The 20,703-nt window shown below is 37.7% G+C and overlaps 1 protein-coding gene across 1 annotated transcript in view; it reads left to right on the top strand.

Annotated features, from left to right (window-relative positions):
- The window catches only part of EPHX4 (epoxide hydrolase 4), a 35,307-nt gene that overhangs the window by 1,600 nt on the left and 13,004 nt on the right, over positions 1-20,703 (top strand). The window contains exons 2-4 of the mRNA XM_074221689.1: positions 3,376-3,461; positions 16,192-16,349; positions 17,362-17,490. Of these exons, the coding sequence (XP_074077790.1) occupies positions 3,376-3,461; positions 16,192-16,349; positions 17,362-17,490 (373 nt within the window). The remainder of the gene's footprint in view (positions 1-3,375; positions 3,462-16,191; positions 16,350-17,361; positions 17,491-20,703) is intronic.

Raw genomic sequence — 20,703 nt, 5'->3', positions numbered from 1 at the left:
GGTCCTTTGAACTCCAGGACCGATGCTCTATCCACTGCCCGACCTGGCTGCTCTTTTCCTTTTTTCTTTATCTCTATCTCTTTCTCTGTCTTTGTTTCTCTCTCTCTCCTTTGTCTCTTTTGTCCCTTTCTCTGCCTATCTTAGTCCCTTTGTCTCTCATCTTTGTTTCTGTCTCTTTGTCTCTCTCTGCCTATCTTTGTCTCTCTCTGCCTATCGTTGTCTCTTTCTCTCTCATCTTTGTCTCTCTGTCTCTCTGCCAGTTTATCTTTGTCTCTTTCTGTCTCTCATCTCTGTCTGTCTCTCATCTCTGTCTCTCTGTCTCCTTTGTCTCTCTTTGTCTCTTTCTGTCTCTCATCTTTGTCTCTTTCTGTGTCATCTTTGTCTCTCTGTCTCTGTCTTTTGTCTCTCTTTGTCTGTCTCTCTGTCTCTCTCCTTTGTCTCTCTTTGTCTCTTTCTGTCTCATCTTTGTCTCTCTGTCTCTGTCCTTTGTCTCTCTGCCAGTTTATCTTTGTCTCTTTCTGTCTCTCATCTTTGTCTCTCTGTCTCCGTCTCTCTCCTTTGTCTCCCTCTGTCTCTCTGCCTATCTTTGTCTCTTTCTGTCTCTCATCTTTGTCTCTCTGTGTCTCTGTCCTTTGTCTCTGTCTCTCATCTTTGTCTCTCTAGCTGTCTTTTGCCTCTCTTTGTCTCTCTCCTTGTCTCTTTGTCTCTCTCTGTCTCTCATCTTTGTCTCTCTGTCTCTCTCCTTTGTCTCTTTGTCTCTTTCTGTCTCTCATCTTTGTCTCTCTGTGTCTCTGTCCTTTGTCTCTGTCTCCCATCTTTGTCTCTCTATCTCCCATCTTTGTCTCTCTGTCTGTCTGTCTTTTGTCTCTCTTTGTCTGTCTCTCTGTCTCTCTCCTTTGTCTCTCTTTGTCTCTTTCTGTCTCATCTTTGTCTCTCTGTCTCTGTCCTTTGTCTCTCTGCCAGTTTATCTTTGTCTCTTTCTGTCTCTCATCTTTGTCTCTGTGTCTGTCTCTCTCCGTCTCTCTCTGCCTATCTTTGTCTCTTTCTGTCTTATCTTTGTCTCTCTGTGTCTCTGTCCTTTGTCTCTGTCTCTCATCTTTGTCTCTCTGTCTCTCATCTTTGTCTCTCTATCTGTCTTTTGCCTCTCTTTGTCTCTCTCCTTTGTCTCTCTTTGTCTCTTTCTGTCTCTCATCTTTGTCTCTCTGTCTCTCTGCCAGTTTATCTTTGTCTCTTTCTGTCTCTCATCTTTGTCTCTCTGTGTCTCTGTCCTTTGTCTCTGTCTCTCATCTTTGTCTCTCTAGCTGTCTTTTGCCTCTCTTTGTCTCTCTCCTTTGTCTCTTTGTCTCTCTCTGTCTCTCATCTTTGTCTCTCTGTCTCTCTCCTTTGTCTCTTTGTCTCTTTCTGTCTCTCATCTTTGTCTCTCTGTGTCTCTGTCCTTTGTCTCTGTCTCCCATCTTTGTCTCTCTATCTCCCATCTTTGTCTCTCTGTCTGTCTGTCTTTTGTCTCTCTTTGTCTGTCTCTCTGTCTCTCTCCTTTGTCTCTCTTTGTCTCTTTCTGTCTCATCTTTGTCTCTCTGTCTCTGTCCTTTGTCTCTCTGCCAGTTTATCTTTGTCTCTTTCTGTCTCTCATCTTTGTCTCTGTGTCTGTCTCTCTCCGTCTCTCTCTGCCTATCTTTGTCTCTTTCTGTCTTATCTTTGTCTCTCTGTGTCTCTGTCCTTTGTCTCTGTCTCTCATCTTTGTCTCTCTGTCTCTCATCTTTGTCTCTCTATCTGTCTTTTGCCTCTCTTTGTCTCTCTCCTTTGTCTCTCTTTGTCTCTTTCTGTCTCTCATCTTTGTCTCTCTGTCTCTCTGCCAGTTTATCTTTGTCTCTTTCTGTCTCTCATCTTTGTCTGTCTCTGTCTTTTGTCTCTCTTTGTCTCTGTCTCTGTCTCTCTCCTTTGTCTCTCTTTGTCTCTTTCTGTCTCTCATCTTGTCTGTCTCTCTCCTTTGTCTCTCTTTGTCTCTGTCTCTCATCTTGTCTGTCTCTCTCTTTTGTCTCTCTTTGTCTTTCTGTCTCATCTTTCTTTGTCTCTGTCTCTGTCTTTTGTCTCTCTTTGTCTCTGTCTCTCTGTCTCTGTCTCTCTCCTTTGTCTCTCTTTGTCTCTTTCTGTCTCTCATCTTTGTCTCACTGTCTCTGTCTCTCTCCTTTTTCTCTCTTTGTCTCTTTCTGTCTCTCATTTTTGTCTTTCTGTCTCTGTCCTTTGTCTCTCCTTGTCTCTCTGCCAGTTTATCTTTGTCTCTCTCTTTCTCACTTGTCTGTCATCTTTGATTCTCTGTCTTGATTATTTTATTCATATGAATCCCCCAAGGGAATGCTAGGTGGTGCAGTGGAACAGAGCACTGACCTTGGAGTCAGGAGGACAGGAGTTTGAATTCAGCCTCTAACTAGTTGTGTAACCTGATTGACTCTCATCCAGAACCATCATCCTGATCCCTCTTCAGTTCTCTGCCTTTGCCTCTTTTTCTCTGTCTTTCTCTGTTCCTGTAATTTTTCTTCTCCTTGTCTTGTCACGGCACTCACCTATGAAGTGAAATGTTGAACCTTCTGGGCATTCCACTGTCAGGACTGATTACTGAAATGGCCAAGACAGGGAGGAAACTGGCAGCAAAGAGAACTGTAGAAACAGCTTCCAACCGGAAAAAAAAAATGTGGGAAGCAAAGACCTAAAAAAAGGGAGGGAGAAGAGGTGTGAATTATGTAACTGATGGCATAGATACTGGCTAATATGCTGAGCAAAATATGTGATGAGGAGGTAAACAAGACAGGGAGCTCAGTCCCCCCCGATTAGAATTTTCTCTGAGCCTGAGCCTCGCGGAGCCTAACTGATGAAATGTGACGCCTCAGTGGGATGAAAGTCACAGTGGTCAGTCATCCTGCCGCCCGACCTCATCATGCGGGATCTGCCCTTAGAGAGGAAAGTTACTGAATGTTACAGAGTTTTCTTTATTTCTTACTGATGTTCCCAAATGATGTATTTGAGTATTTTAAAAATCTAATGTATAAACTAGATATAAATGGCTATTTTTAAAAATCAAATGTATAAATACAATTAAGTATCTTAAAAATCAAATATACAAACTAAATACAAGTGGGTATTTTAATAATCAAATGTATAAATTAAATACAAATGGATATTTTAAAAATCAAATGTATAAACTAAATATAAATGCTATTTAAAAAATAAAATGTACAAACTAAATACAAATGGGTTTTTTAAAAATTAAATGTATAAAAATGACTGTTTAAAAAATCAAATATACAAACTAAGTCTATTATTTTGATATTTCAAAATATATCTCTGAAATCCATATGCAAATCTCTTCTTCCCCTGCAGGACTCAGGTCTAAGGTTTCATTATGTAGCTGCTGGAGAGAGAGGCAAGCCACTCATGTTGCTGTTACATGGCTTTCCTGAGTTCTGGTAAAAGCGCTTTCCTTCCTTTCATTAAAGATTTCACTGACCTTTTTATGGTATGACCTCTCATGTTCAAGTCATGGTGTTTGACAGAGCCCTTTCTAATTTATTGTTCCTGACACTGGGATTTCCACTGAGTTACTTTATTCTTAAGTGGGCCTGAATGATGAGGGTTTGTCCGGGGCACCTATCACAGCCTCCTAAGCTTATATTTTTACAACATAAATCTGTTTCCCATGACAACTGCAAAGAACTTAGGCCACAAATTTCCATAGACCAAGAGGCACGCTTTCAGGAGATGGCAAGCAGATAGTGTTGGAGCCAAAAAGACCTAAGTTAAAATTCTTCCTCTGGCACAAGCCTGCTGTGTGACCTTGGGGAAGCCACTTCTCAGTGCTCTGGTTAATTCACCATGACTAAGATATGGATAAATGAATTAGTTGGAATTAATGAAGAGAGATTCCATACAGGGAATCTATGCCAATGCTATCACAGGTCCAATATGATGATGATGATGATGATGATGATGATGATGATGATGATGATGATGATGATCCTAGGTACAAAATACTGTTCTTAGACCTTAGGAGTTAGGAGCTAGGCAGTGGAGAAGAAGAAAAGATAAAAAAAAAAAAATTAAAAAGATAAAATAAAGAAAAGACTAAGCTTTTAAGGAAGCTTACTCTTGGGAGAGGGAGGGAGCACATGAACATCCACAGGAATCATCAAATACTTTTTTTAAAAATAAGTTTTTATTTAGGTTTTCTCTTTCTTACAGTATCCTAGTTTTCCCCAGTATCGTTCCCCCTTCCCCTTCCCAGAGTCTTGTCCTCTATAACACATAGTATTTTTTTAAAAGAGGGAAATAAATCAGTACAGATGATGAATATATTGAAAAAGTCTCACAATCAAAGCTACGAGCAACCTGGGTAGATCTCCCACCTCCATGAAAGGATAGGTTGGGGTGTTTTCTCATATCTCTTTACTAGGTTCCTTCTTGGCCTTTAAATTTTCATTACATTAACCATTGATTATTTCCATTTAGATTATTGTAGTCATTATATATTATATGTTCTTGTCTCTGCTTGTGTCACTATGTCACTCCATGTGTTCATATAGATCTTTCCATCTTCTCTGTATTCATCACACTCATCATTTCTTACAGCACAGTAATATTCCATTACATTCATGCATCATAATTTGTTAGCCATTGCCCAAACAATGTGATTTTTTTAGGGACATTAAAAGGTTTATTACATGTTATTGTGGTTAGCAGAAGCTAAAGGAGAGAGAAAATCAAGGCAGTGGGCTCATCCCCTGAGGTGATTAGCAGCATCAGCTGCAGCCATCATCAGGGAATAAACAGAAAAGAAGAGTATGGGGGCATGAGAATTTATTTGAGGGATCTAGCTCCCCAAGAGCAAGCTGATTTTCCAAAAGGAGACTGCCCATATGTTGCCTATAGTTATTAAAACCAATAACACATCATAAGGACATAACATGATTATGTTATCAACATACCAACAAGCTAATAAGTTCATAGAAAATTAGAACAGAAAGTCAGCATCGTCAACCAACTCTCCCATTTAACAGCTGAGAAAACTGAGGCTCTGGAAAGTGGCCATTGTGCTCCAATAAACACATTATAGTATTTATACAAATAAAGTATACAAACATGTAGACATGTAGTTAACCTTTTCCTTTTAGTTATATGTACTATAGTTCCTGACAGTGGTTAGCACAGATTTTAGAAAGAAAATCCATAGCTCTGTCACTGCCCCCCCCCCCCCCGTTATTATACAACTAACAACCTGGTCCAGTTATAGTTGAGGGAGGAATTGTCTGATCTACATGTGAACACTGGGTGACAAATATAAATACATTATTTTTTGCCAGAAGTTGAAAAATAATGTTTTTAAGTTAGTGAAAGGAAAAATTTGTTTTAGATCACATAGATCGAGCTGTGATCTTGTGATGTTTCATAAGCTAAATAGGTCAGCCCAGTCAACAGCTGCATGAAAAAAAACAAATTCATTGAATGAACACAAAATTGGTGCTAGAGTCCTTTATAGAGTTTTATTTTAGATAAAATGTCAAAATGAATGTTTGGTCATTTTTTTTTAAACTAAGGACAGTGGGATTTGATTCTAATTATGATAAAGTGATTAATACTTTGGGCTGCATAAGGAGGTAAAATAGAGAGTGTGGTATGAGAGGTTCAGGGCAGGATCCTATGCTTTGCCCCAAAATATCCACCCTATTGAAATGATTCTATTATTAATTAATTCCATTCAATTCAGCAAGCACCTATTAAACACCTTCTGTGTGCAGAATCTCAATCTAAATAAGATCCACACAAGTAACTATAATAGAAAACAAATTAGGTTTAGTGTCATAAGAGAGGTGTGCATAAAATATGATGGGGGTTAGAAGATCCATTTGGAAGAAGATCATTACTTGATTTCATGGAAGGGGGGCAGCACTTGATTTGGACCTTGATCAGTGGGTAAAATTTGGCAAGCAGCCACTGGGAGCTTTCCAGGTGGAGAGGCAAACAAGCACATGGAGCTTTTGGGGAATGGTAAATAGACAATTTTGCTGGAGCATATGGTGCCTGAGAGTAATGGGAAATAAAGCCAGAGAGATGGAATCATGGAAAGCTTTGAGAGATTAGACCTCATCCTATAGGCAAAAGAGAACTCCTGAAGACTTTTGAGCAAAATGAAGGACTCAGTCTTTGTTAAACAAAAGCATTTTCTAGATGATATGATCAGAACTCAAAATGTGAAATATTCAGACATATTATGGATAGTATATTTGAGGTAGTGAAAAATTAATTTCTTATCCTTGTGAAAGATATCCTCCTTTCCCTTGGTCATTAATAGTTTAGCAACTGATTCAAATAATCACAGATTACTAACAAGATGGTCATTGATGAGCTGCCTTTTACTTTTCAGCAAGAATGTTTATTCTATATTCACAAAATAATAAAACCCCAGAGTTGGAAGATTTCCAGGCTTCCTAGAATGACCCAGAGCATGAATCCCAACAACTTGAAAAACTTTAATGGTAGGGAACTGAATATTGTGGAATCAGACACTCCATTGCTGCACAGCTCTATTGTTTTTTTTTTTTCTCATAATGAGTCAAAATCTGCCTCCTGGTAATTTTTTTCCTGATGATTCTAGTTATATCCTGTGGGACCAAATAAAAGAGGTCAAATCCCCCTCCCACATAACAGCCTTTCAGACTTGATGATGACTCAGTCTTCATGGCAAGTAACTAGGTGGCACCACATGTATAGAGAGCTGGGCTTGGAATTCAGAAGACTCATCTATGAGTTCAAACTAGCCCCAGACACTTAACTAGCCATGTGACCTTGATCAAGTCACTTAACCTTGCTAGTCTCAGTTTCCTCATCTGTAAAATGAGCTGGAGAAGCTGTTCCAGTATCTTTTCCAAGAAAATCCCAAATGGGATCACAAAGACATGACTTAATATTTTGAGCTTTGTGACCTCCATCCATTCTGGTCAACTTTTTCAATGATCCAATTTATCCTAAAAATGTGCCTCAATCACTCGATGGAGTAGTACAGATGTGCCAAATCAATCAATTAACAAACATTTATTAAATATATTGAGGAGGGGTGGCTAGGTAGTGGATAAAGCACCGGCCCTGGAGTCAGGAGTACCTAGGTTCAAATCCGGTCTCAGACACTTAATAATTACCTAGCTGTGTGGCCTTGGGCAAGCAAGCCACTTAACCACGTTTGCCTTGCAAAAACCTAAAAAAAAAGAAATAGAACACTAAATATATTGAGGATACAAGAAGAAGCAAAATTTTAAATTCCTGCAATCAAGAAGCTCACATTCATATGTTCCTATATTTATTGTCTCAATAATTGCATTAGCTTGTTTCCCATGTCACATTATTACCTCCTATTGAGTCTGCAGTCCACTGAAACCCCTATTTTGGATTATCATGCCTTGTGTTTAGCCCTATTGCATTTCATTTTTTGAGCTTATTTCTAGCCTGTGGAGGTCTTTGGATTCTGATTTAGCTGAAGCTATGCTTCTTGTTTTGTTTCATCTGTAAATCTGATGAGCAGTTTGTCTCTGCCTTTATCAAATCATGACAACAATGTTCAATAAAGTACAGGACTAAGTGGTGCAGTGAATAGAGCACCAGCCCTGGAGTCAGGAGTACCTGAGTTCAAATCTGGCCTCAGATACTTAATGATTACCTAGCTGCGTGGCCTTGGACAAGTCATTTAACCCCATTGCCTTGCAAAAAAATAAAATAAAATAAGTGCAGGGCCATCAATAATTACTGGGTTACTACCCTGAAGATCTATCAAGATGACATAAAATCATTAATGAATCCTCTTTGGGTCTAGTGTTTAAAATAGTTTCAAAATTTACTTAGCTGTAAATCCTTTTGCTGACCCACATCTTTCCACCTTGTCCACAAGAATTAACAGAAGAGCCTTTGCCAAAGTGGTTTGTTGGTGACCAGGTAGTAGATATCTATAGCATCCCCCAATCTACCAGTCTAGTAAACTTATCAAAGATAGAAAAAGAGGTTAGTGTGGCATGTCCTAATCTTGATGAAGCCATATACTAGTTCTTTGTATTTAGCTGTCCTTTTTCATTAGCCATCCCTTTATTCAGAGCTAGGGGTCAGTCATACATTTGCACCATCATGATAACCATACAGGGCTTGGAAAGCATTTTCTTCCTAAGGGCAGAGGGGAGGGTTTTTACTGGGCCTGCTCTATCTCTGGTGGCTGATGGCCTCATCCATTGACAGCACCCTTCTCTTGCCAAGCTCCATCCTTGGCAGTGTCACCTCACTTGTACAGCAACCCTTCCAGCAAGGCAGAACTCTCTGGATAGTTTCAGAGATGTCAAACTCAAAGTTAGTTCTTTGATTACTAAAGGCCATATGATGCCAACATAATTCCCAAATGCAGTAGGAACCAGATTAAAATGTAACTGAGAAATGTCTAACAAAATAAATGAAAATATAATACAACATAGATGATGCTAATTTGTGATTCTCTAAGTCAAAATTTAGCTTCAAGGATTTGTTTCTATTTGAGTTTAATACTTCTGATCTATAGTGCATACCCAGTTGTCCTAAGTGAAAATATTGCTATTTAACAACTTGTTGTTCAGTTGCATCTTTGTGACCCCATTTGGGGTTTTCTTGGCAAAGATACTGGAGTGGTTTGTCATTTCCTTCTTTTACATATGAGGAAACTGAGAAAAACGGTGAAGTGAGTTCATCAGGGTCATACAGCTAGGAAGTGTGCAAATCCAGATTTGAACCCATGAAAATGAGTCTTCCTGGTCCCAGGTCCAGAGCTCTTATCGACTGTTCCAGCTCATTGCCCAGTTAATAGTTTACTTTTCCTTTAATAGGGCAATGTGCCAAACCTGCCTATAATTTAGTTGCAAAGACTTAGAATAAGACTTTCAGTTTTTTGGTCACAGGCTTTTTAAATTTACATTTTGAGTTCTGAGTTGTCTCCTTCTCTCCCTCCCAATCCCACATTAGAGAAGGCCAATGTTTTATAGATGTGTGTGTGTGTGTGTGTGTGTGTGTGTGTGTGTAACCAAACAATACATACTTCCATATATTTGTAAACCCTTCATAGTTGATTTGAAAGATCATATTACTCAGAATAGCTTCGCTATTCACAGTTTCTCCTGTAATAATATTGCTGTTATATCTATAACCTCCTTTTGGTTCTTCTCATTTTCACTCTCCATCAGTTAATGTAAATCTTCCAGGTTTTTCTGAAATATTCTGTTCATCATTTCTCACAGCACAATAACATTCCATCAAAATCATATACCACAACTTGTTCAGCCATTCCTCAATTAATGGCCTTCAGCTCCATATTTAGTTCTTTGTCACCTCAAAGACAACTGCTTTAAATATTTTAGATTGAATAAGTTCTTTTCCTCTTTCCTTTATCACCTTGGGAAACAGACTTAACAGTGGCATTGCCGGATCAAAGAATCTACATTGATTTTTACCTCTGGGCATAATTCCAAATTGCTCTCCAAAGGTCATGGGCTTTTTCAGCAATTTGGTAAAGCTTATAGAACGCTTCTTAGAAAAGGTTTTTAAATATATAGGATTACATAATTATATTGAAACACAGTTTTCAATTTTTTTTAAAAAGCAACATAATCAAGTGAAGGTTCCCATATTAAGAAGTTCCAGCTTAGAAATTTGAATGCAGTCTTGAATTTGAACAGCTTTTGTTCAGCACTCTTTCTACTGTGCCACATAGTGAAGTGCTGCCAGTGAAAAAATATGTACTAGGATTTTGCCAGGAAAGAAGGAAGGAAATAAGTATTTATTGAATAGCTCCTATATGCCAAGTCAAGTTATAAATAACATCTCATTTGATCTTCACAACAACCCTGGGAGGTTGGGACTGTAATTATCTTCATTTTACAGTTGTGGAAACAGATAAACAGAGTTTTAGTGACTTGTCCAGGGTCACCTAGCTAGTAAGTGTTTAAGGCTGGTTTTGATGAGTCTTCCTGATTCTAGGGCTGGCATTCTATCCACTGCCTCATCTAATTTCGTGAAGTCAAGCAAAACTAACCAATATTTACAAGCTCCATTCTCTTCACTTTTCTAAAAATTAAGACATCTACTCTTCCCCAAAACCATAGTTCCTTTCCCATTGATTTGAACTTTCAGAGGTTACTGACTACAGCTCAGCAACCCTATCTGTCCTTCCTTTTGGTACCCTAAGATGCTGTTCTTTTGGGTGATGTGATCTCAGGAAGAACTATTAGGCACCCTCTTACTATCTCCCCACTTATCCTGGTTATTAGCTCTCTATTGGTTCATTTCCTCCTATTCTTTCTAGCACAAAGATCGTTATCCTTGGAAGGGAAGAGGTGAAAAATGAGCATTGAAAAGTTCTTTGCGGGGCAGCTAGGTGGCGCAGTGGACAAAGCACCGGCCCTGGAGTCAGGAGTACCTGGGTTCAAATCCGGTCTCAGACACTTAATAATTACCTAGCTGTGTGGCCTTGGGCAAGCCACTTAACCCCATTTGCCTTGCAAAAACTAAAAAACCTAAAAAAAAAAAAAAAAGTTCTTTGTTCTCTTCTCATCATCCTATCCATTTAGGGTGGGAGTTCTCACCCTTCTTTGGTTTTCTTTTCTCCAATATTGTTTTTATGAAAGGCTTGATGGTATGGAAACTTTGATGGTATGCAAAGTACCTTTCTTACTTGCACCCTGAAAAAATAGGCAGTACAAGTTACAATTCCCATTCTAGAGTCAGAAAAGTCAGAGATTGCTCCATCTCGATATACCAACTGAAGTGTCAGAACCATGGGATTCAAACCCATTTCACTGACTCCAAGACTATCACCCTTCTACTCAACAACACAGCCTCTCAAACTGCATCCTTATCACCATTTAAGAGCTGTCCATGAAACTGGATCAAAGCTCCAGAACTGAAAGGGACTTTAGAAGCCACAGTCCTTTGTTTTACAGATGAGGAAATTGAGGCCCAGGGAGGTTAATCATCTTGTTCACAGGAGCATGAATTTAGAGGTGGACATGACCTCAGAGGTCATGGACAACAATCCTATCAATCTAAAGACAAGGGAACTGAATCCCAGTGGAGGCAGATGACATCCAATGACACAAAGATTGTGCCAGAAGCAGGATTTGAAACCCAGGTCTCTAACACTCAGGTTTCTAACACCAGAGAGGGTATTTTTACCCCTGCACAAGCTTTGCTTCCATAGACTTAAAAATTTTTAAAAAAATGTAATTCCTTATCTAACTAAAGGAAGTTATCAAAGACTTGATGCAAATAAATAAATACACACCAAGGTAGCTTGACCATATACACTTGAAAATGAAGTTGACTTTTGTCAAGAAATGACATTCTGTTGTCCTTTCCCCTCCTCCTTCTGAATCAGTTTTAAAAATATTTTGAGCTGACAAAGCAGTTTCTTTGAGTGCTTAGAGTCCTTTTTTCTCACCAGCTGTATAAAATGCATTCATCAAAATTCTTGAGTGATGAGGCATGTGAGCATTTTACAAAAGGGTTATTTATGCCACTGAGCATAACAGCCCAACCTCTACAAGAAATCCAGAAATCAGAGGAAGAGAGGATGTTCTGCATCTAAAGTCTGTTCTAGTTATTTTAATATAGTAAAATCTGGGAAAGTGCCCATTGTGTTGATAAGCCCCTTGCTGTTAACTAGCTTGGCAGAAGCAAAAGGAAATATAGATGAAAAATAAGCCAAATAGTTTTTCTTGTTAAGTTTCTTTTAATCAAGTCTGACTCTTCAAGATCCTGTTCAGGGTTTTCTCAGCAAAGATGCTGGAGGGGGTTTGCCATTTCCTTTGGCAGCTCATTTTACAAATGAGGAAACTGAGGCAGACAGTGGTAAATGAAATGCCCAGGGTCACACAGCTAGAAAGTGTCTGAGTCTGAAACCAGGAAGATGAGTCTTCCTGACTCCAAGCTAGGTGTTCTCTCCACTTTACCTCTTTGCTGTCCCTCAAATAGTTGGTCAAATAAATGAAAATTGCCAAGATATTGCCATTCTTGAAGTCCCCTTCATTATTGCAATGAGATTTGACATTTTTTCTCAGGAACTAACTTAAGAGCTTGAGTGTAAACAACAGTATCCGGAATAGATTTTTCTTATCATTGTAGGAAATGGGCATATGGATAATTTCACAAGTTTAATCAATAAATCAGTGAACATTTGTTGTGTACCTACCATGGATTGTGCCAAGCACTTTAGATTAAAAAAAAGAAACAAAAGGTACTCTATCTCCTTAAAGAGCTCATAGTTTGTTGGAGAAGCTGAGAGTTGAAATGCAGATTACATGCCAGAACATTTTTTACTTAGGGTTGGAGCTTTTTGAACACAATATATTTTTCAATTAGTCTTTTGCATTTTACTAGAAGAATTGTCATTCTACCTGTTGGGAATTTCTAGTATATTATTTATCAAAATATAAGGAACTATTTAATTTTTAAAAAGTGTTGCCAGAGTTATTAACTGTGAAAGCAAACTTGTCTCATTTGGGAAAAAAAGATAAATTATTAAATATTTTGATACTTTAAAATATTTAATAATATGTAAGAAATTAAAAATAAAATATGACAAGTATAATCAGAACACCAAAATTTTGGCCTACAGAATCATCATTTGTTTACTAAACATGTAAGTATATTGTAATTTTATTATATATAATATAAATAAATCAAATTTATCATTTGAAATGATAAGTTATGGTATCAAATATTCAATTAAAACTAGCAAATATTGATTAGACACCAATTGTGTACAGAACAATCCATTTGCTGGAGTAGATGCAAAGTTTAGATTACTAATCCTTCCCTCATATAGCTATGGGAATATGGCACACACAAAAACAGAATCCAAAGAATATGATAAGTGAATTAGAGGTATATGAGAAAAGTACCATGGGAGGTCTATGATGGAATGTCATTACACAAAGAAGGAATCAGCATTCAAGGAAAAATTGAAGTGAATAGTGATGATGATTATGATCATGATAATATTATCATCAGCATAACTAACATGTATATAATACCTATAGCTTGCCAGGTACAGTGTTTTTACAAATACTGTTTCATTTTATCCTCACAACAAACCTGAGAGGTAAGTGCTATTATTATAATACTCATTTTACAGTTGAGAAAACTAAGGCAGACAGGAGTTAAAATGATTAGTAAATATCTGAGGTGAGATTTGAATTCAGGTCTTCCCATCTCCAGGCCTAACACTCTGTTGTCCTAGAATACTACAAACAAATTCATGTGTCTAGGAAAGCACCAAGTTATTCATTCTGACACCAAGATTAATGTAGAAAGGTAAGATGGGCACCAATTGTAGAGGAAGTTGGATGCCAGTCAAAAGAATCTAGACTCTTCTTCTTCTTCTCCTCCTTCTCCTACTCCTCCTACTACTACCACTAATAATAATAATAATTGTTATGATGATGATGATGATAATGATGATAAAGTAAACTACCATCACCCAACCTAGAAAGGGTATCAGCATTTCCAAAATCCCTCTTACATCAGTATAAAATGGGGACTATAATACTTGCACTACCTGCCCACTAACCACTGGCCATGGTGCTGACACTATTACAGTACTACCTGCTTCCTGCATTTCATTAGTCTAGGAATGTCACATTAGTCCAGGGACTGCCCAGACATCACAGCCATCCTACCCAGGCTAGACATTGGCTCTGCCTTATCCTGTATGCAAGGCAAGCAGGTAGGCAAGATTGGTCTCCCTTTCCCTCACCCTCACTCCTTTCCTTTGTTGAGGGTTTTCATCACAGTGATAACTTGACCTTGCTAGCTAAGGACTTGTGTTCTCCCAGTATCTGGTTATCAGTGCTGGTCTTCTTGGTGTGGAGAATTGTGAATAGAAGTCCTATTTCTGGCTAAAACTGTTTGTATTGCTTAGGGCAGGCATTTAAGATTGGTCCTCCTTGTTCCTGGAGAATAAAGTTTCCTTACAGGACTTTTTTTCTCTGTGTATCTGACTGTGAGAGACTGGAAGGAATGAACTGGTACCTAATCACTGAGGGCTGATGTCCTAGGATGGCCTTAGTCTTTCAGACTTGTCTTTCCTTAAACTGTCACCTGAGTTATGATATTCTAAATCTTCACTCTTCCTTAGCAGTAGAGGGAGTGTAATGAGGGGAGGGGAAGACATCAGCTGTCAGAACAGTCATAAGTGTAAAGGTCAGTTTTGTACTTAATGCCTTCACGTCAATGTGAATGAATAAATGAATGAATGAATGGACATATATTAAGTGCTTACTGTTTACCAAGTATTGCGGATACAAACACAGAAAAGCAACAAGAGTTCCTCTTTCAAGGAGCATACATTCTAATAGGGAGACACTGCAATGACCCCCCCCCCGCTTCCTTGCTCTCATTCACCTCCTATATCAACCAGTTATCAGATCTTGTTTCTATCTTCTCCACATCTCTCATCAACCTTCTCTTCATTCATACAGCCTAACTAGGACATTTGACTTCTAATGCCTCAGTTGTCTCCTCCTCCAGTTCATCTTCCACATGGTGATTTTCCTAAAGTGACTGTCTGACCATTTCACACACAATTCTCTACTCCCTCAGCTCCATCTTTTGTTTTCTTTGGCTTCCTTCGAGATTCAGCTCAAATTCCAACTTTTGCAGATAAACCCACCCAAGCAAAATCCTTTCCTCTTTGGGCCTCTGTTTTCTCATCTGTAAAATGAGAGGATTCATCTTAATGCTTTCAAAGGTCCTTTCTTTCTGAAAAACTTCTGTGTTTTTTCTAATCTATTTTTTATCATAAACCCTTTTCTCATCTGGAATGAAATCTCAATCTCTGGATTTCACAAAATCCTACAAACTCTTCTTTCATTAGTAATTTTTAGTTTCATCTTCCCAATATTTATTTCACTTCTATTCTTTGTTTGAAATCATTACCATAGGAGGATTTAATAATAGCAGAGGTTTTATCTCTTTTATATTTTACTATTTCTATGGTAATTGGTAAAATTTTCTTTTATCTTTAGACTGTTTGATCCATTATTAAGCTGTTACTGCTTAAAAACAATGGGGCCCCATTGTACAGTGGAGCAAGGTGAGTAAAGTGTGCATCTTCAGGGAAATAAATAGATGGTTTCAAATGATCTTGCATTGAAAAATAAGTGAAGAAAAATTGGAGAAATTGGTTAAAGCTCATTATCTAGACCAGCATTTTACCATCTGCTGGTCTAGATAATGAGCTTTGACCAATTTCTCTAATTTTTCTTCACTTATTTTTTTTTGTCATCATGAAATCTTTTAATTACTCCTAGAAATAAAAGATGTGACTTCACACCAGCTGTAACTTAGCTTCTTCATTCAGTTAATGCTTCACAGATTGATAGTGTCAGATCATATAAAAATATAACAGAAAGGTGATTTTGACAACAAAGACAGCTCAGTTTGGTAGAGTGTAAAAGGAAATGCTCCTCAAGGCAAAGAGAATCAGTTTCAAAAATCTGGCTCTCTCCTTAGTTGTCTGCCTCTGGACAAATCACCTCACCTCTCCTGGCCTCAGTTTCTTCATCTGTTCCAAGAAGGTGTTGAATCAGGTAATTGCTATAGTCTTTTCCAAACCTGAATTTGAGATCTCATATTCTTGTCTGATGAGGAAAACGAATGTTCCTGTCTTAAACATCATTTTGTCTCTGCTTACTAATAGACGCATCACTTCTCTTCCTGTTGAAGGTCACTAGGAGGGACTGTAGTTAAGCCTCTGGACCCAGATTCAGGAAGACCCGAGTTCAAATCCTTTCTCAAACCTACCAGTTGTTTACTACTTAACCTCAGTCTGCCTCAGTTCTCTCATCTGTAAGATGGGAATAATGATACCACCTACCAGACAGGGTTGTTATGAGGCACAAATGGGATAATATATATATATATATATATATATATATATATATATATATGTATATATACATATATATAGCATTTTGCAAACTTTAAAGCCTTATGTAAATATTAGTTACTCCTTTTTATATTAAAGATGTATAAGTTTATGGTTTTTTGTTTAAAAATTCTTTAGTCTTTAGTATTTATTTATTTAGTATTTATTTACATTGTGATAATTTAATCTCCTATGTTTAATTTCTCTTTCTGACACAGGTACTCTTGGCGTCACCAATTACGGGAATTTAAAAGTGAATATCGAGTTGTAGCTTTGGATTTGAGAGGCTATGGAGAAACAGATGCTCCCTCTCATCAAGAGAGCTATAAGTTGGACTGCATTGTTGTGGACATCAAAGATATCTTAGACTCTTTAGGTATGTGAGCAACGAAAAGAGAGACTCATTCCTTTCACTAAGTAAATCCCTAGTGTGAACAGGAATCCAAAGGGGACTATTATAAATATCTAAAAGAATTAGAAGGTTTAAAAAATAGTGTGGAACTACTGATTTACAAACAAGTATTTTCACTATTCATTCATTAAAAAAGAAGTCTTTGTGGAATCTTTCTTTAGCAACATCTTATTAGCCTAGATTAGCAAAGGGACCATAGAGATCATTCCATTACAGTTTTTCTGAGCCTCAGTTTCTTCATCTATTAAAACTTGATAATACTTGTATTACCTACCTCATAACACTGATGAGTATGTATATATAGTAATTTGCAGACTTTATTGTACAAAATAAATTCAAACTATTATTTAGTCCAACCCCATCACTTCCCAGATGAGGAAAAAGAGAACCAGAAAGGGAAAGTTATTTCCCCAAAATCACAAAGCTAGGGACATTGTTCTTCTAATTCCAGGTAGTAAAATTGCATTTCTTTAAAATAACTTCTACCATGATTGATTGATTGATTGATTGATTGATTTATATGAATGTGTATCGATATCCAAGTAATGAAATTGCATTTCTTTAAAATAAATTCTACAATGATATATATATATATATACATATATATATATATATCGATGTCCAAGTAATAAATTGCATTTCTTTAAAATAAATTCTACAATGATCTCTCTCTCTCTCTCTCTCTCTCTATCTATCTATCTATCTATCTATCTATATAATATATATAAATGTTAGTTGTTCTTACTAGAAGGTTCAGAAGGGCAAATATGAAGTAAAACCTGATTGTTGTTCATGAGGGTAGACCAATCTCTCCTTTGTGTCTTTCTGTCTTTCTTCTTTGTTTCTTTTTCTCTTTCCACCCCCTTTCATTCTTCTCCTCTCTTTTCCCCTCATATGATTATGTATGGATGTGTGTATGTAAAATGTTTTGTGGATATACATGAGTAGGCATATATCTATGTGTTTCTCTTTTCAGGTTACAGTAAGTGTGTTCTGATTGGCCATGACTGGGGAGGGATGATTGCCTGGCTCATTGCCATCTGTTATCCAGAACTGGTGACCAAACTTGTTGTGATTAATTTTCCTCATCCAAATGTATTCACAGGTGAGTTTTACAAGTCACTACTCATAAGCTTCCATGTTTATGCCCAAGTCGATAGACATATAAAAATAGGCATTTGCACCAACCTTGCAGCTGGGTATGATGCAGTGACAACTAAATTGATCAATTAGTTGGCAATTATTTATTAAGCATTTATTAAGAGCCAGACACTGCGTTTGATGATAGGTGTTGGGGATTCAAAGAGGTAAATGAAACATGAAATGATCCCTGCCTTCAAGGAGCCTACATTCTATCAAGGAAGACCTGATGGACATAAGTATATCATATACCCACTTGTAAGCATATACGGGTGTATGTATTTACATATACAGGGTGGCAGCTAGATGGCACCATAGGGCATGGACCTCTCCCCCCCCAAAGTCAGGAAGATCTGAGTTCAAATCCAGACTCAGACCCTTCCTACTCATGGGACCCTAGGCAAATATGCCTCAGTTCCCTCTTCTGTAAAATAAAGATAACAATAGGACCCACCTTTCTGGGTTGCTATGAGGATCAAGTGAGATAATATTTGTAAAGCACTTTACAGAAGCTGTAAAAGTAGATTGGAGTCTGGTTGGGAAGGCTATAAAAGCTGGAATGTGATTCGCTAAGATTCTATAAGAATTTGAGTGGCATAGTCTTACCTTTATTTTGAAGTATCACTTTGACAGCTGCGTAGAGGATAGATTAAGGCAGCAATGTGGCCATAGTGCAAAGAGTTCAGGGCCTGGGACAAGGAAGACTCCTCTTCATGAGTTCAAATCCAGCCTCACTCTTATTAGCTGTGTGCCTGGACAGGTCACAGAAGTTGAGCTCATTTATATTTACTTTTAGCAAATGAGATTTCATTTATCCATTCTCACCTCTTCCACTGGCTCTTACCAAGCTTTCAGGAGCTCAAGTCAGGTTTATAAACATTTACTAGAGGCTTACATGAAAAGGGAGTAGTTCAGTAATGCTGAAGTGCCTAGAACACTGGAAGACTCATCTTCATGATTTCAAATCTGGCCTCAGGCACTTACTAGAAGGGTGACCCAGGGCAAGTCACTAAACTCCCAATTGCCAAAAAAAAAAAGCCTTGGATTCCAACCTATAGTCATAAGAATTCCTCCTCCACCCTGCAGCACACCCAATAAGTGATAATCTAAGCTTTGCTCGAAGACCTGCCTTGCCTGAAAAATCCCCCCACAGTGGGATAGTCAAGTCTCTCCTAAACAAAGGGGGCCCATGCCAAATCTGAAGAAAGAGACTAGGGAGCTCCAAATTGATTATATAAGTAGTTTAATAATCAAAGTGAGAACTTAAATTGGGTCAGTCTAGGGTGGCAGCTAGACAGCATATTGGAATTCCCACAAAAACCCCTCAACCCCCCCCCCCATAATAATTAAAGAAATTAGACAAAGGGAGAAGTTATAAAGCATTTTAGTGTGGATTGGCTTATATTTTTGAGTTCACTCTGTTCATGCCTGGACTTTGGTTCCAGATACCTGGGTGCCATATCAGTTCTGTTTTGGCTAGAGTCTACGGGGCCTTGCTGATGTCATGCCCCAGTCAGTGGGTTTTCTTTTGGCTTACATTAATCTTGTTTTCATTATTCATTGAGAGAGACAACATAATATTATTATTATAATGTCTTTCCCTTATAAAACTTTTGCTAGGAACCCACCTTATTCATGACCTTTACTGCCTGAGATGTGCTAGAAAATGGCTTTCACATTATTATAATTTTCACCAGTAGGGACCCCATAGCCCTCAATGAGGGGAAAAAAAACCCATTATCTTCCCAGGAGGATAGAGCTAATTGTAGGAAGTTTTTCCTTATATCAAGCCTAAGTGAGTCTCTCTGAAACTTCTCACTGTCCCAAGTTCTGCAGAATATCTCATCCCCCAACCCAACAGCAGAGAATTTGAGTTTTAGATTTGGGCTACATTCTCACAGGCCTTTTCACCCATAACTTTGTATTGAACCATCTATATGTTTACCCAGATGACCCAGAAGTCTTTTTTTTTTTTTGCCCAATTTATTCTGTCAGAGAGACAGCTGGCTAATCAGTTCAACTAAAATTACAGTCAGGGATGTTTCTAGAACTTCTATTGATAAGAACTAGGACACAGCCTGAGTCAATATGAGCATCAAAGAACATGTTCAGCTATTTATTTCTCTTTACAATTTGCCAACCATTCTATATTAAAGGCAGCTGAGTGCTGTAGTGAATAAAATGTTAAACTTCAAGAAAGGATGGATGACTAGATTTTAAACTCAACTTCAGATTCTTACCTAGCCATGTGACCCTGGACAGCTCAACCTTAGCCTCAGCCTCAGCTTTCTCACCTGTGAAGTGGGGAGAATAACCAGCACATTTCACAAAGATGAGATCCTGAGGCATTTTGCTCTGTGAATATTAGACCTAATAGTAGATACTCTTTCCTTAGTTTGACTGAGATCTCTAACCATGTTGCCAAATAGAGTTTCTTGCTAAATAGAGCTTTTTTTAAAAAATTACTTATTAATTTTTCCAATTATATGTAAAGATAGTTTTTAACACTTCTCTGCCTTAAGCTAGTACATAATCTGATATAGGTCATACATGCACAATCATATTAAACATATTTCCATATCAGTCATGCTATGAAAGAAGAATCAGAACAAAAGTGAAAAAAACAAAAAAACAAATTTAAGAAGTGAAAATAGCATGCTTTAACCTGCATTTCAGTTCCATAGTTCTTTCTCTGGATGTGGATCTAAATAATATTTTTTAGAAAAAACTTAATACTTATCCAGATCACATTTCTGAAAACTTTATCTCTGTGAACCAAAAAGTAAGCAAAAATAATTGTCTTAGTGGCCTCTGAGTATTGAGGAAAATAGCTATCCCAAAGCCCATGGACTTAGTACTTTGATACCTTCACCCAGACAACAGATTGAGATGAGTGTGTTAAAAGCAATGAACACCCAAGAACAATTGTGAAAAGGGACAGTGTCGAACATAAGGGACTGAATTTTAAAATGTACAACAACCTAGGGCTTGTTCTATTAGAACACTGCATAATAACTGACCATAGATTTTGAGTTAGAAAAAGCCTTGAGGTCACTTGGATGGGACCTATCAAACAAATGCCCTCCAAAATTTGAGCTACCTTATGATCAGAGAGAAGTTTCTACAAGGGAGAAAATCTTAATCCACAATCTTTGAGGGTGGTTGATTTAATGAAGTC

This window comes from Macrotis lagotis, chromosome 2, assembly GCF_037893015.1.
Source record: "Macrotis lagotis isolate mMagLag1 chromosome 2, bilby.v1.9.chrom.fasta, whole genome shotgun sequence".
NCBI classification, from domain to species: domain Eukaryota; kingdom Metazoa; phylum Chordata; class Mammalia; order Peramelemorphia; family Peramelidae; genus Macrotis; species Macrotis lagotis.
The sequence above is the reverse complement of the archived record's forward strand: the minus strand, read 5'-3'. Positions and strand labels throughout refer to the sequence as shown.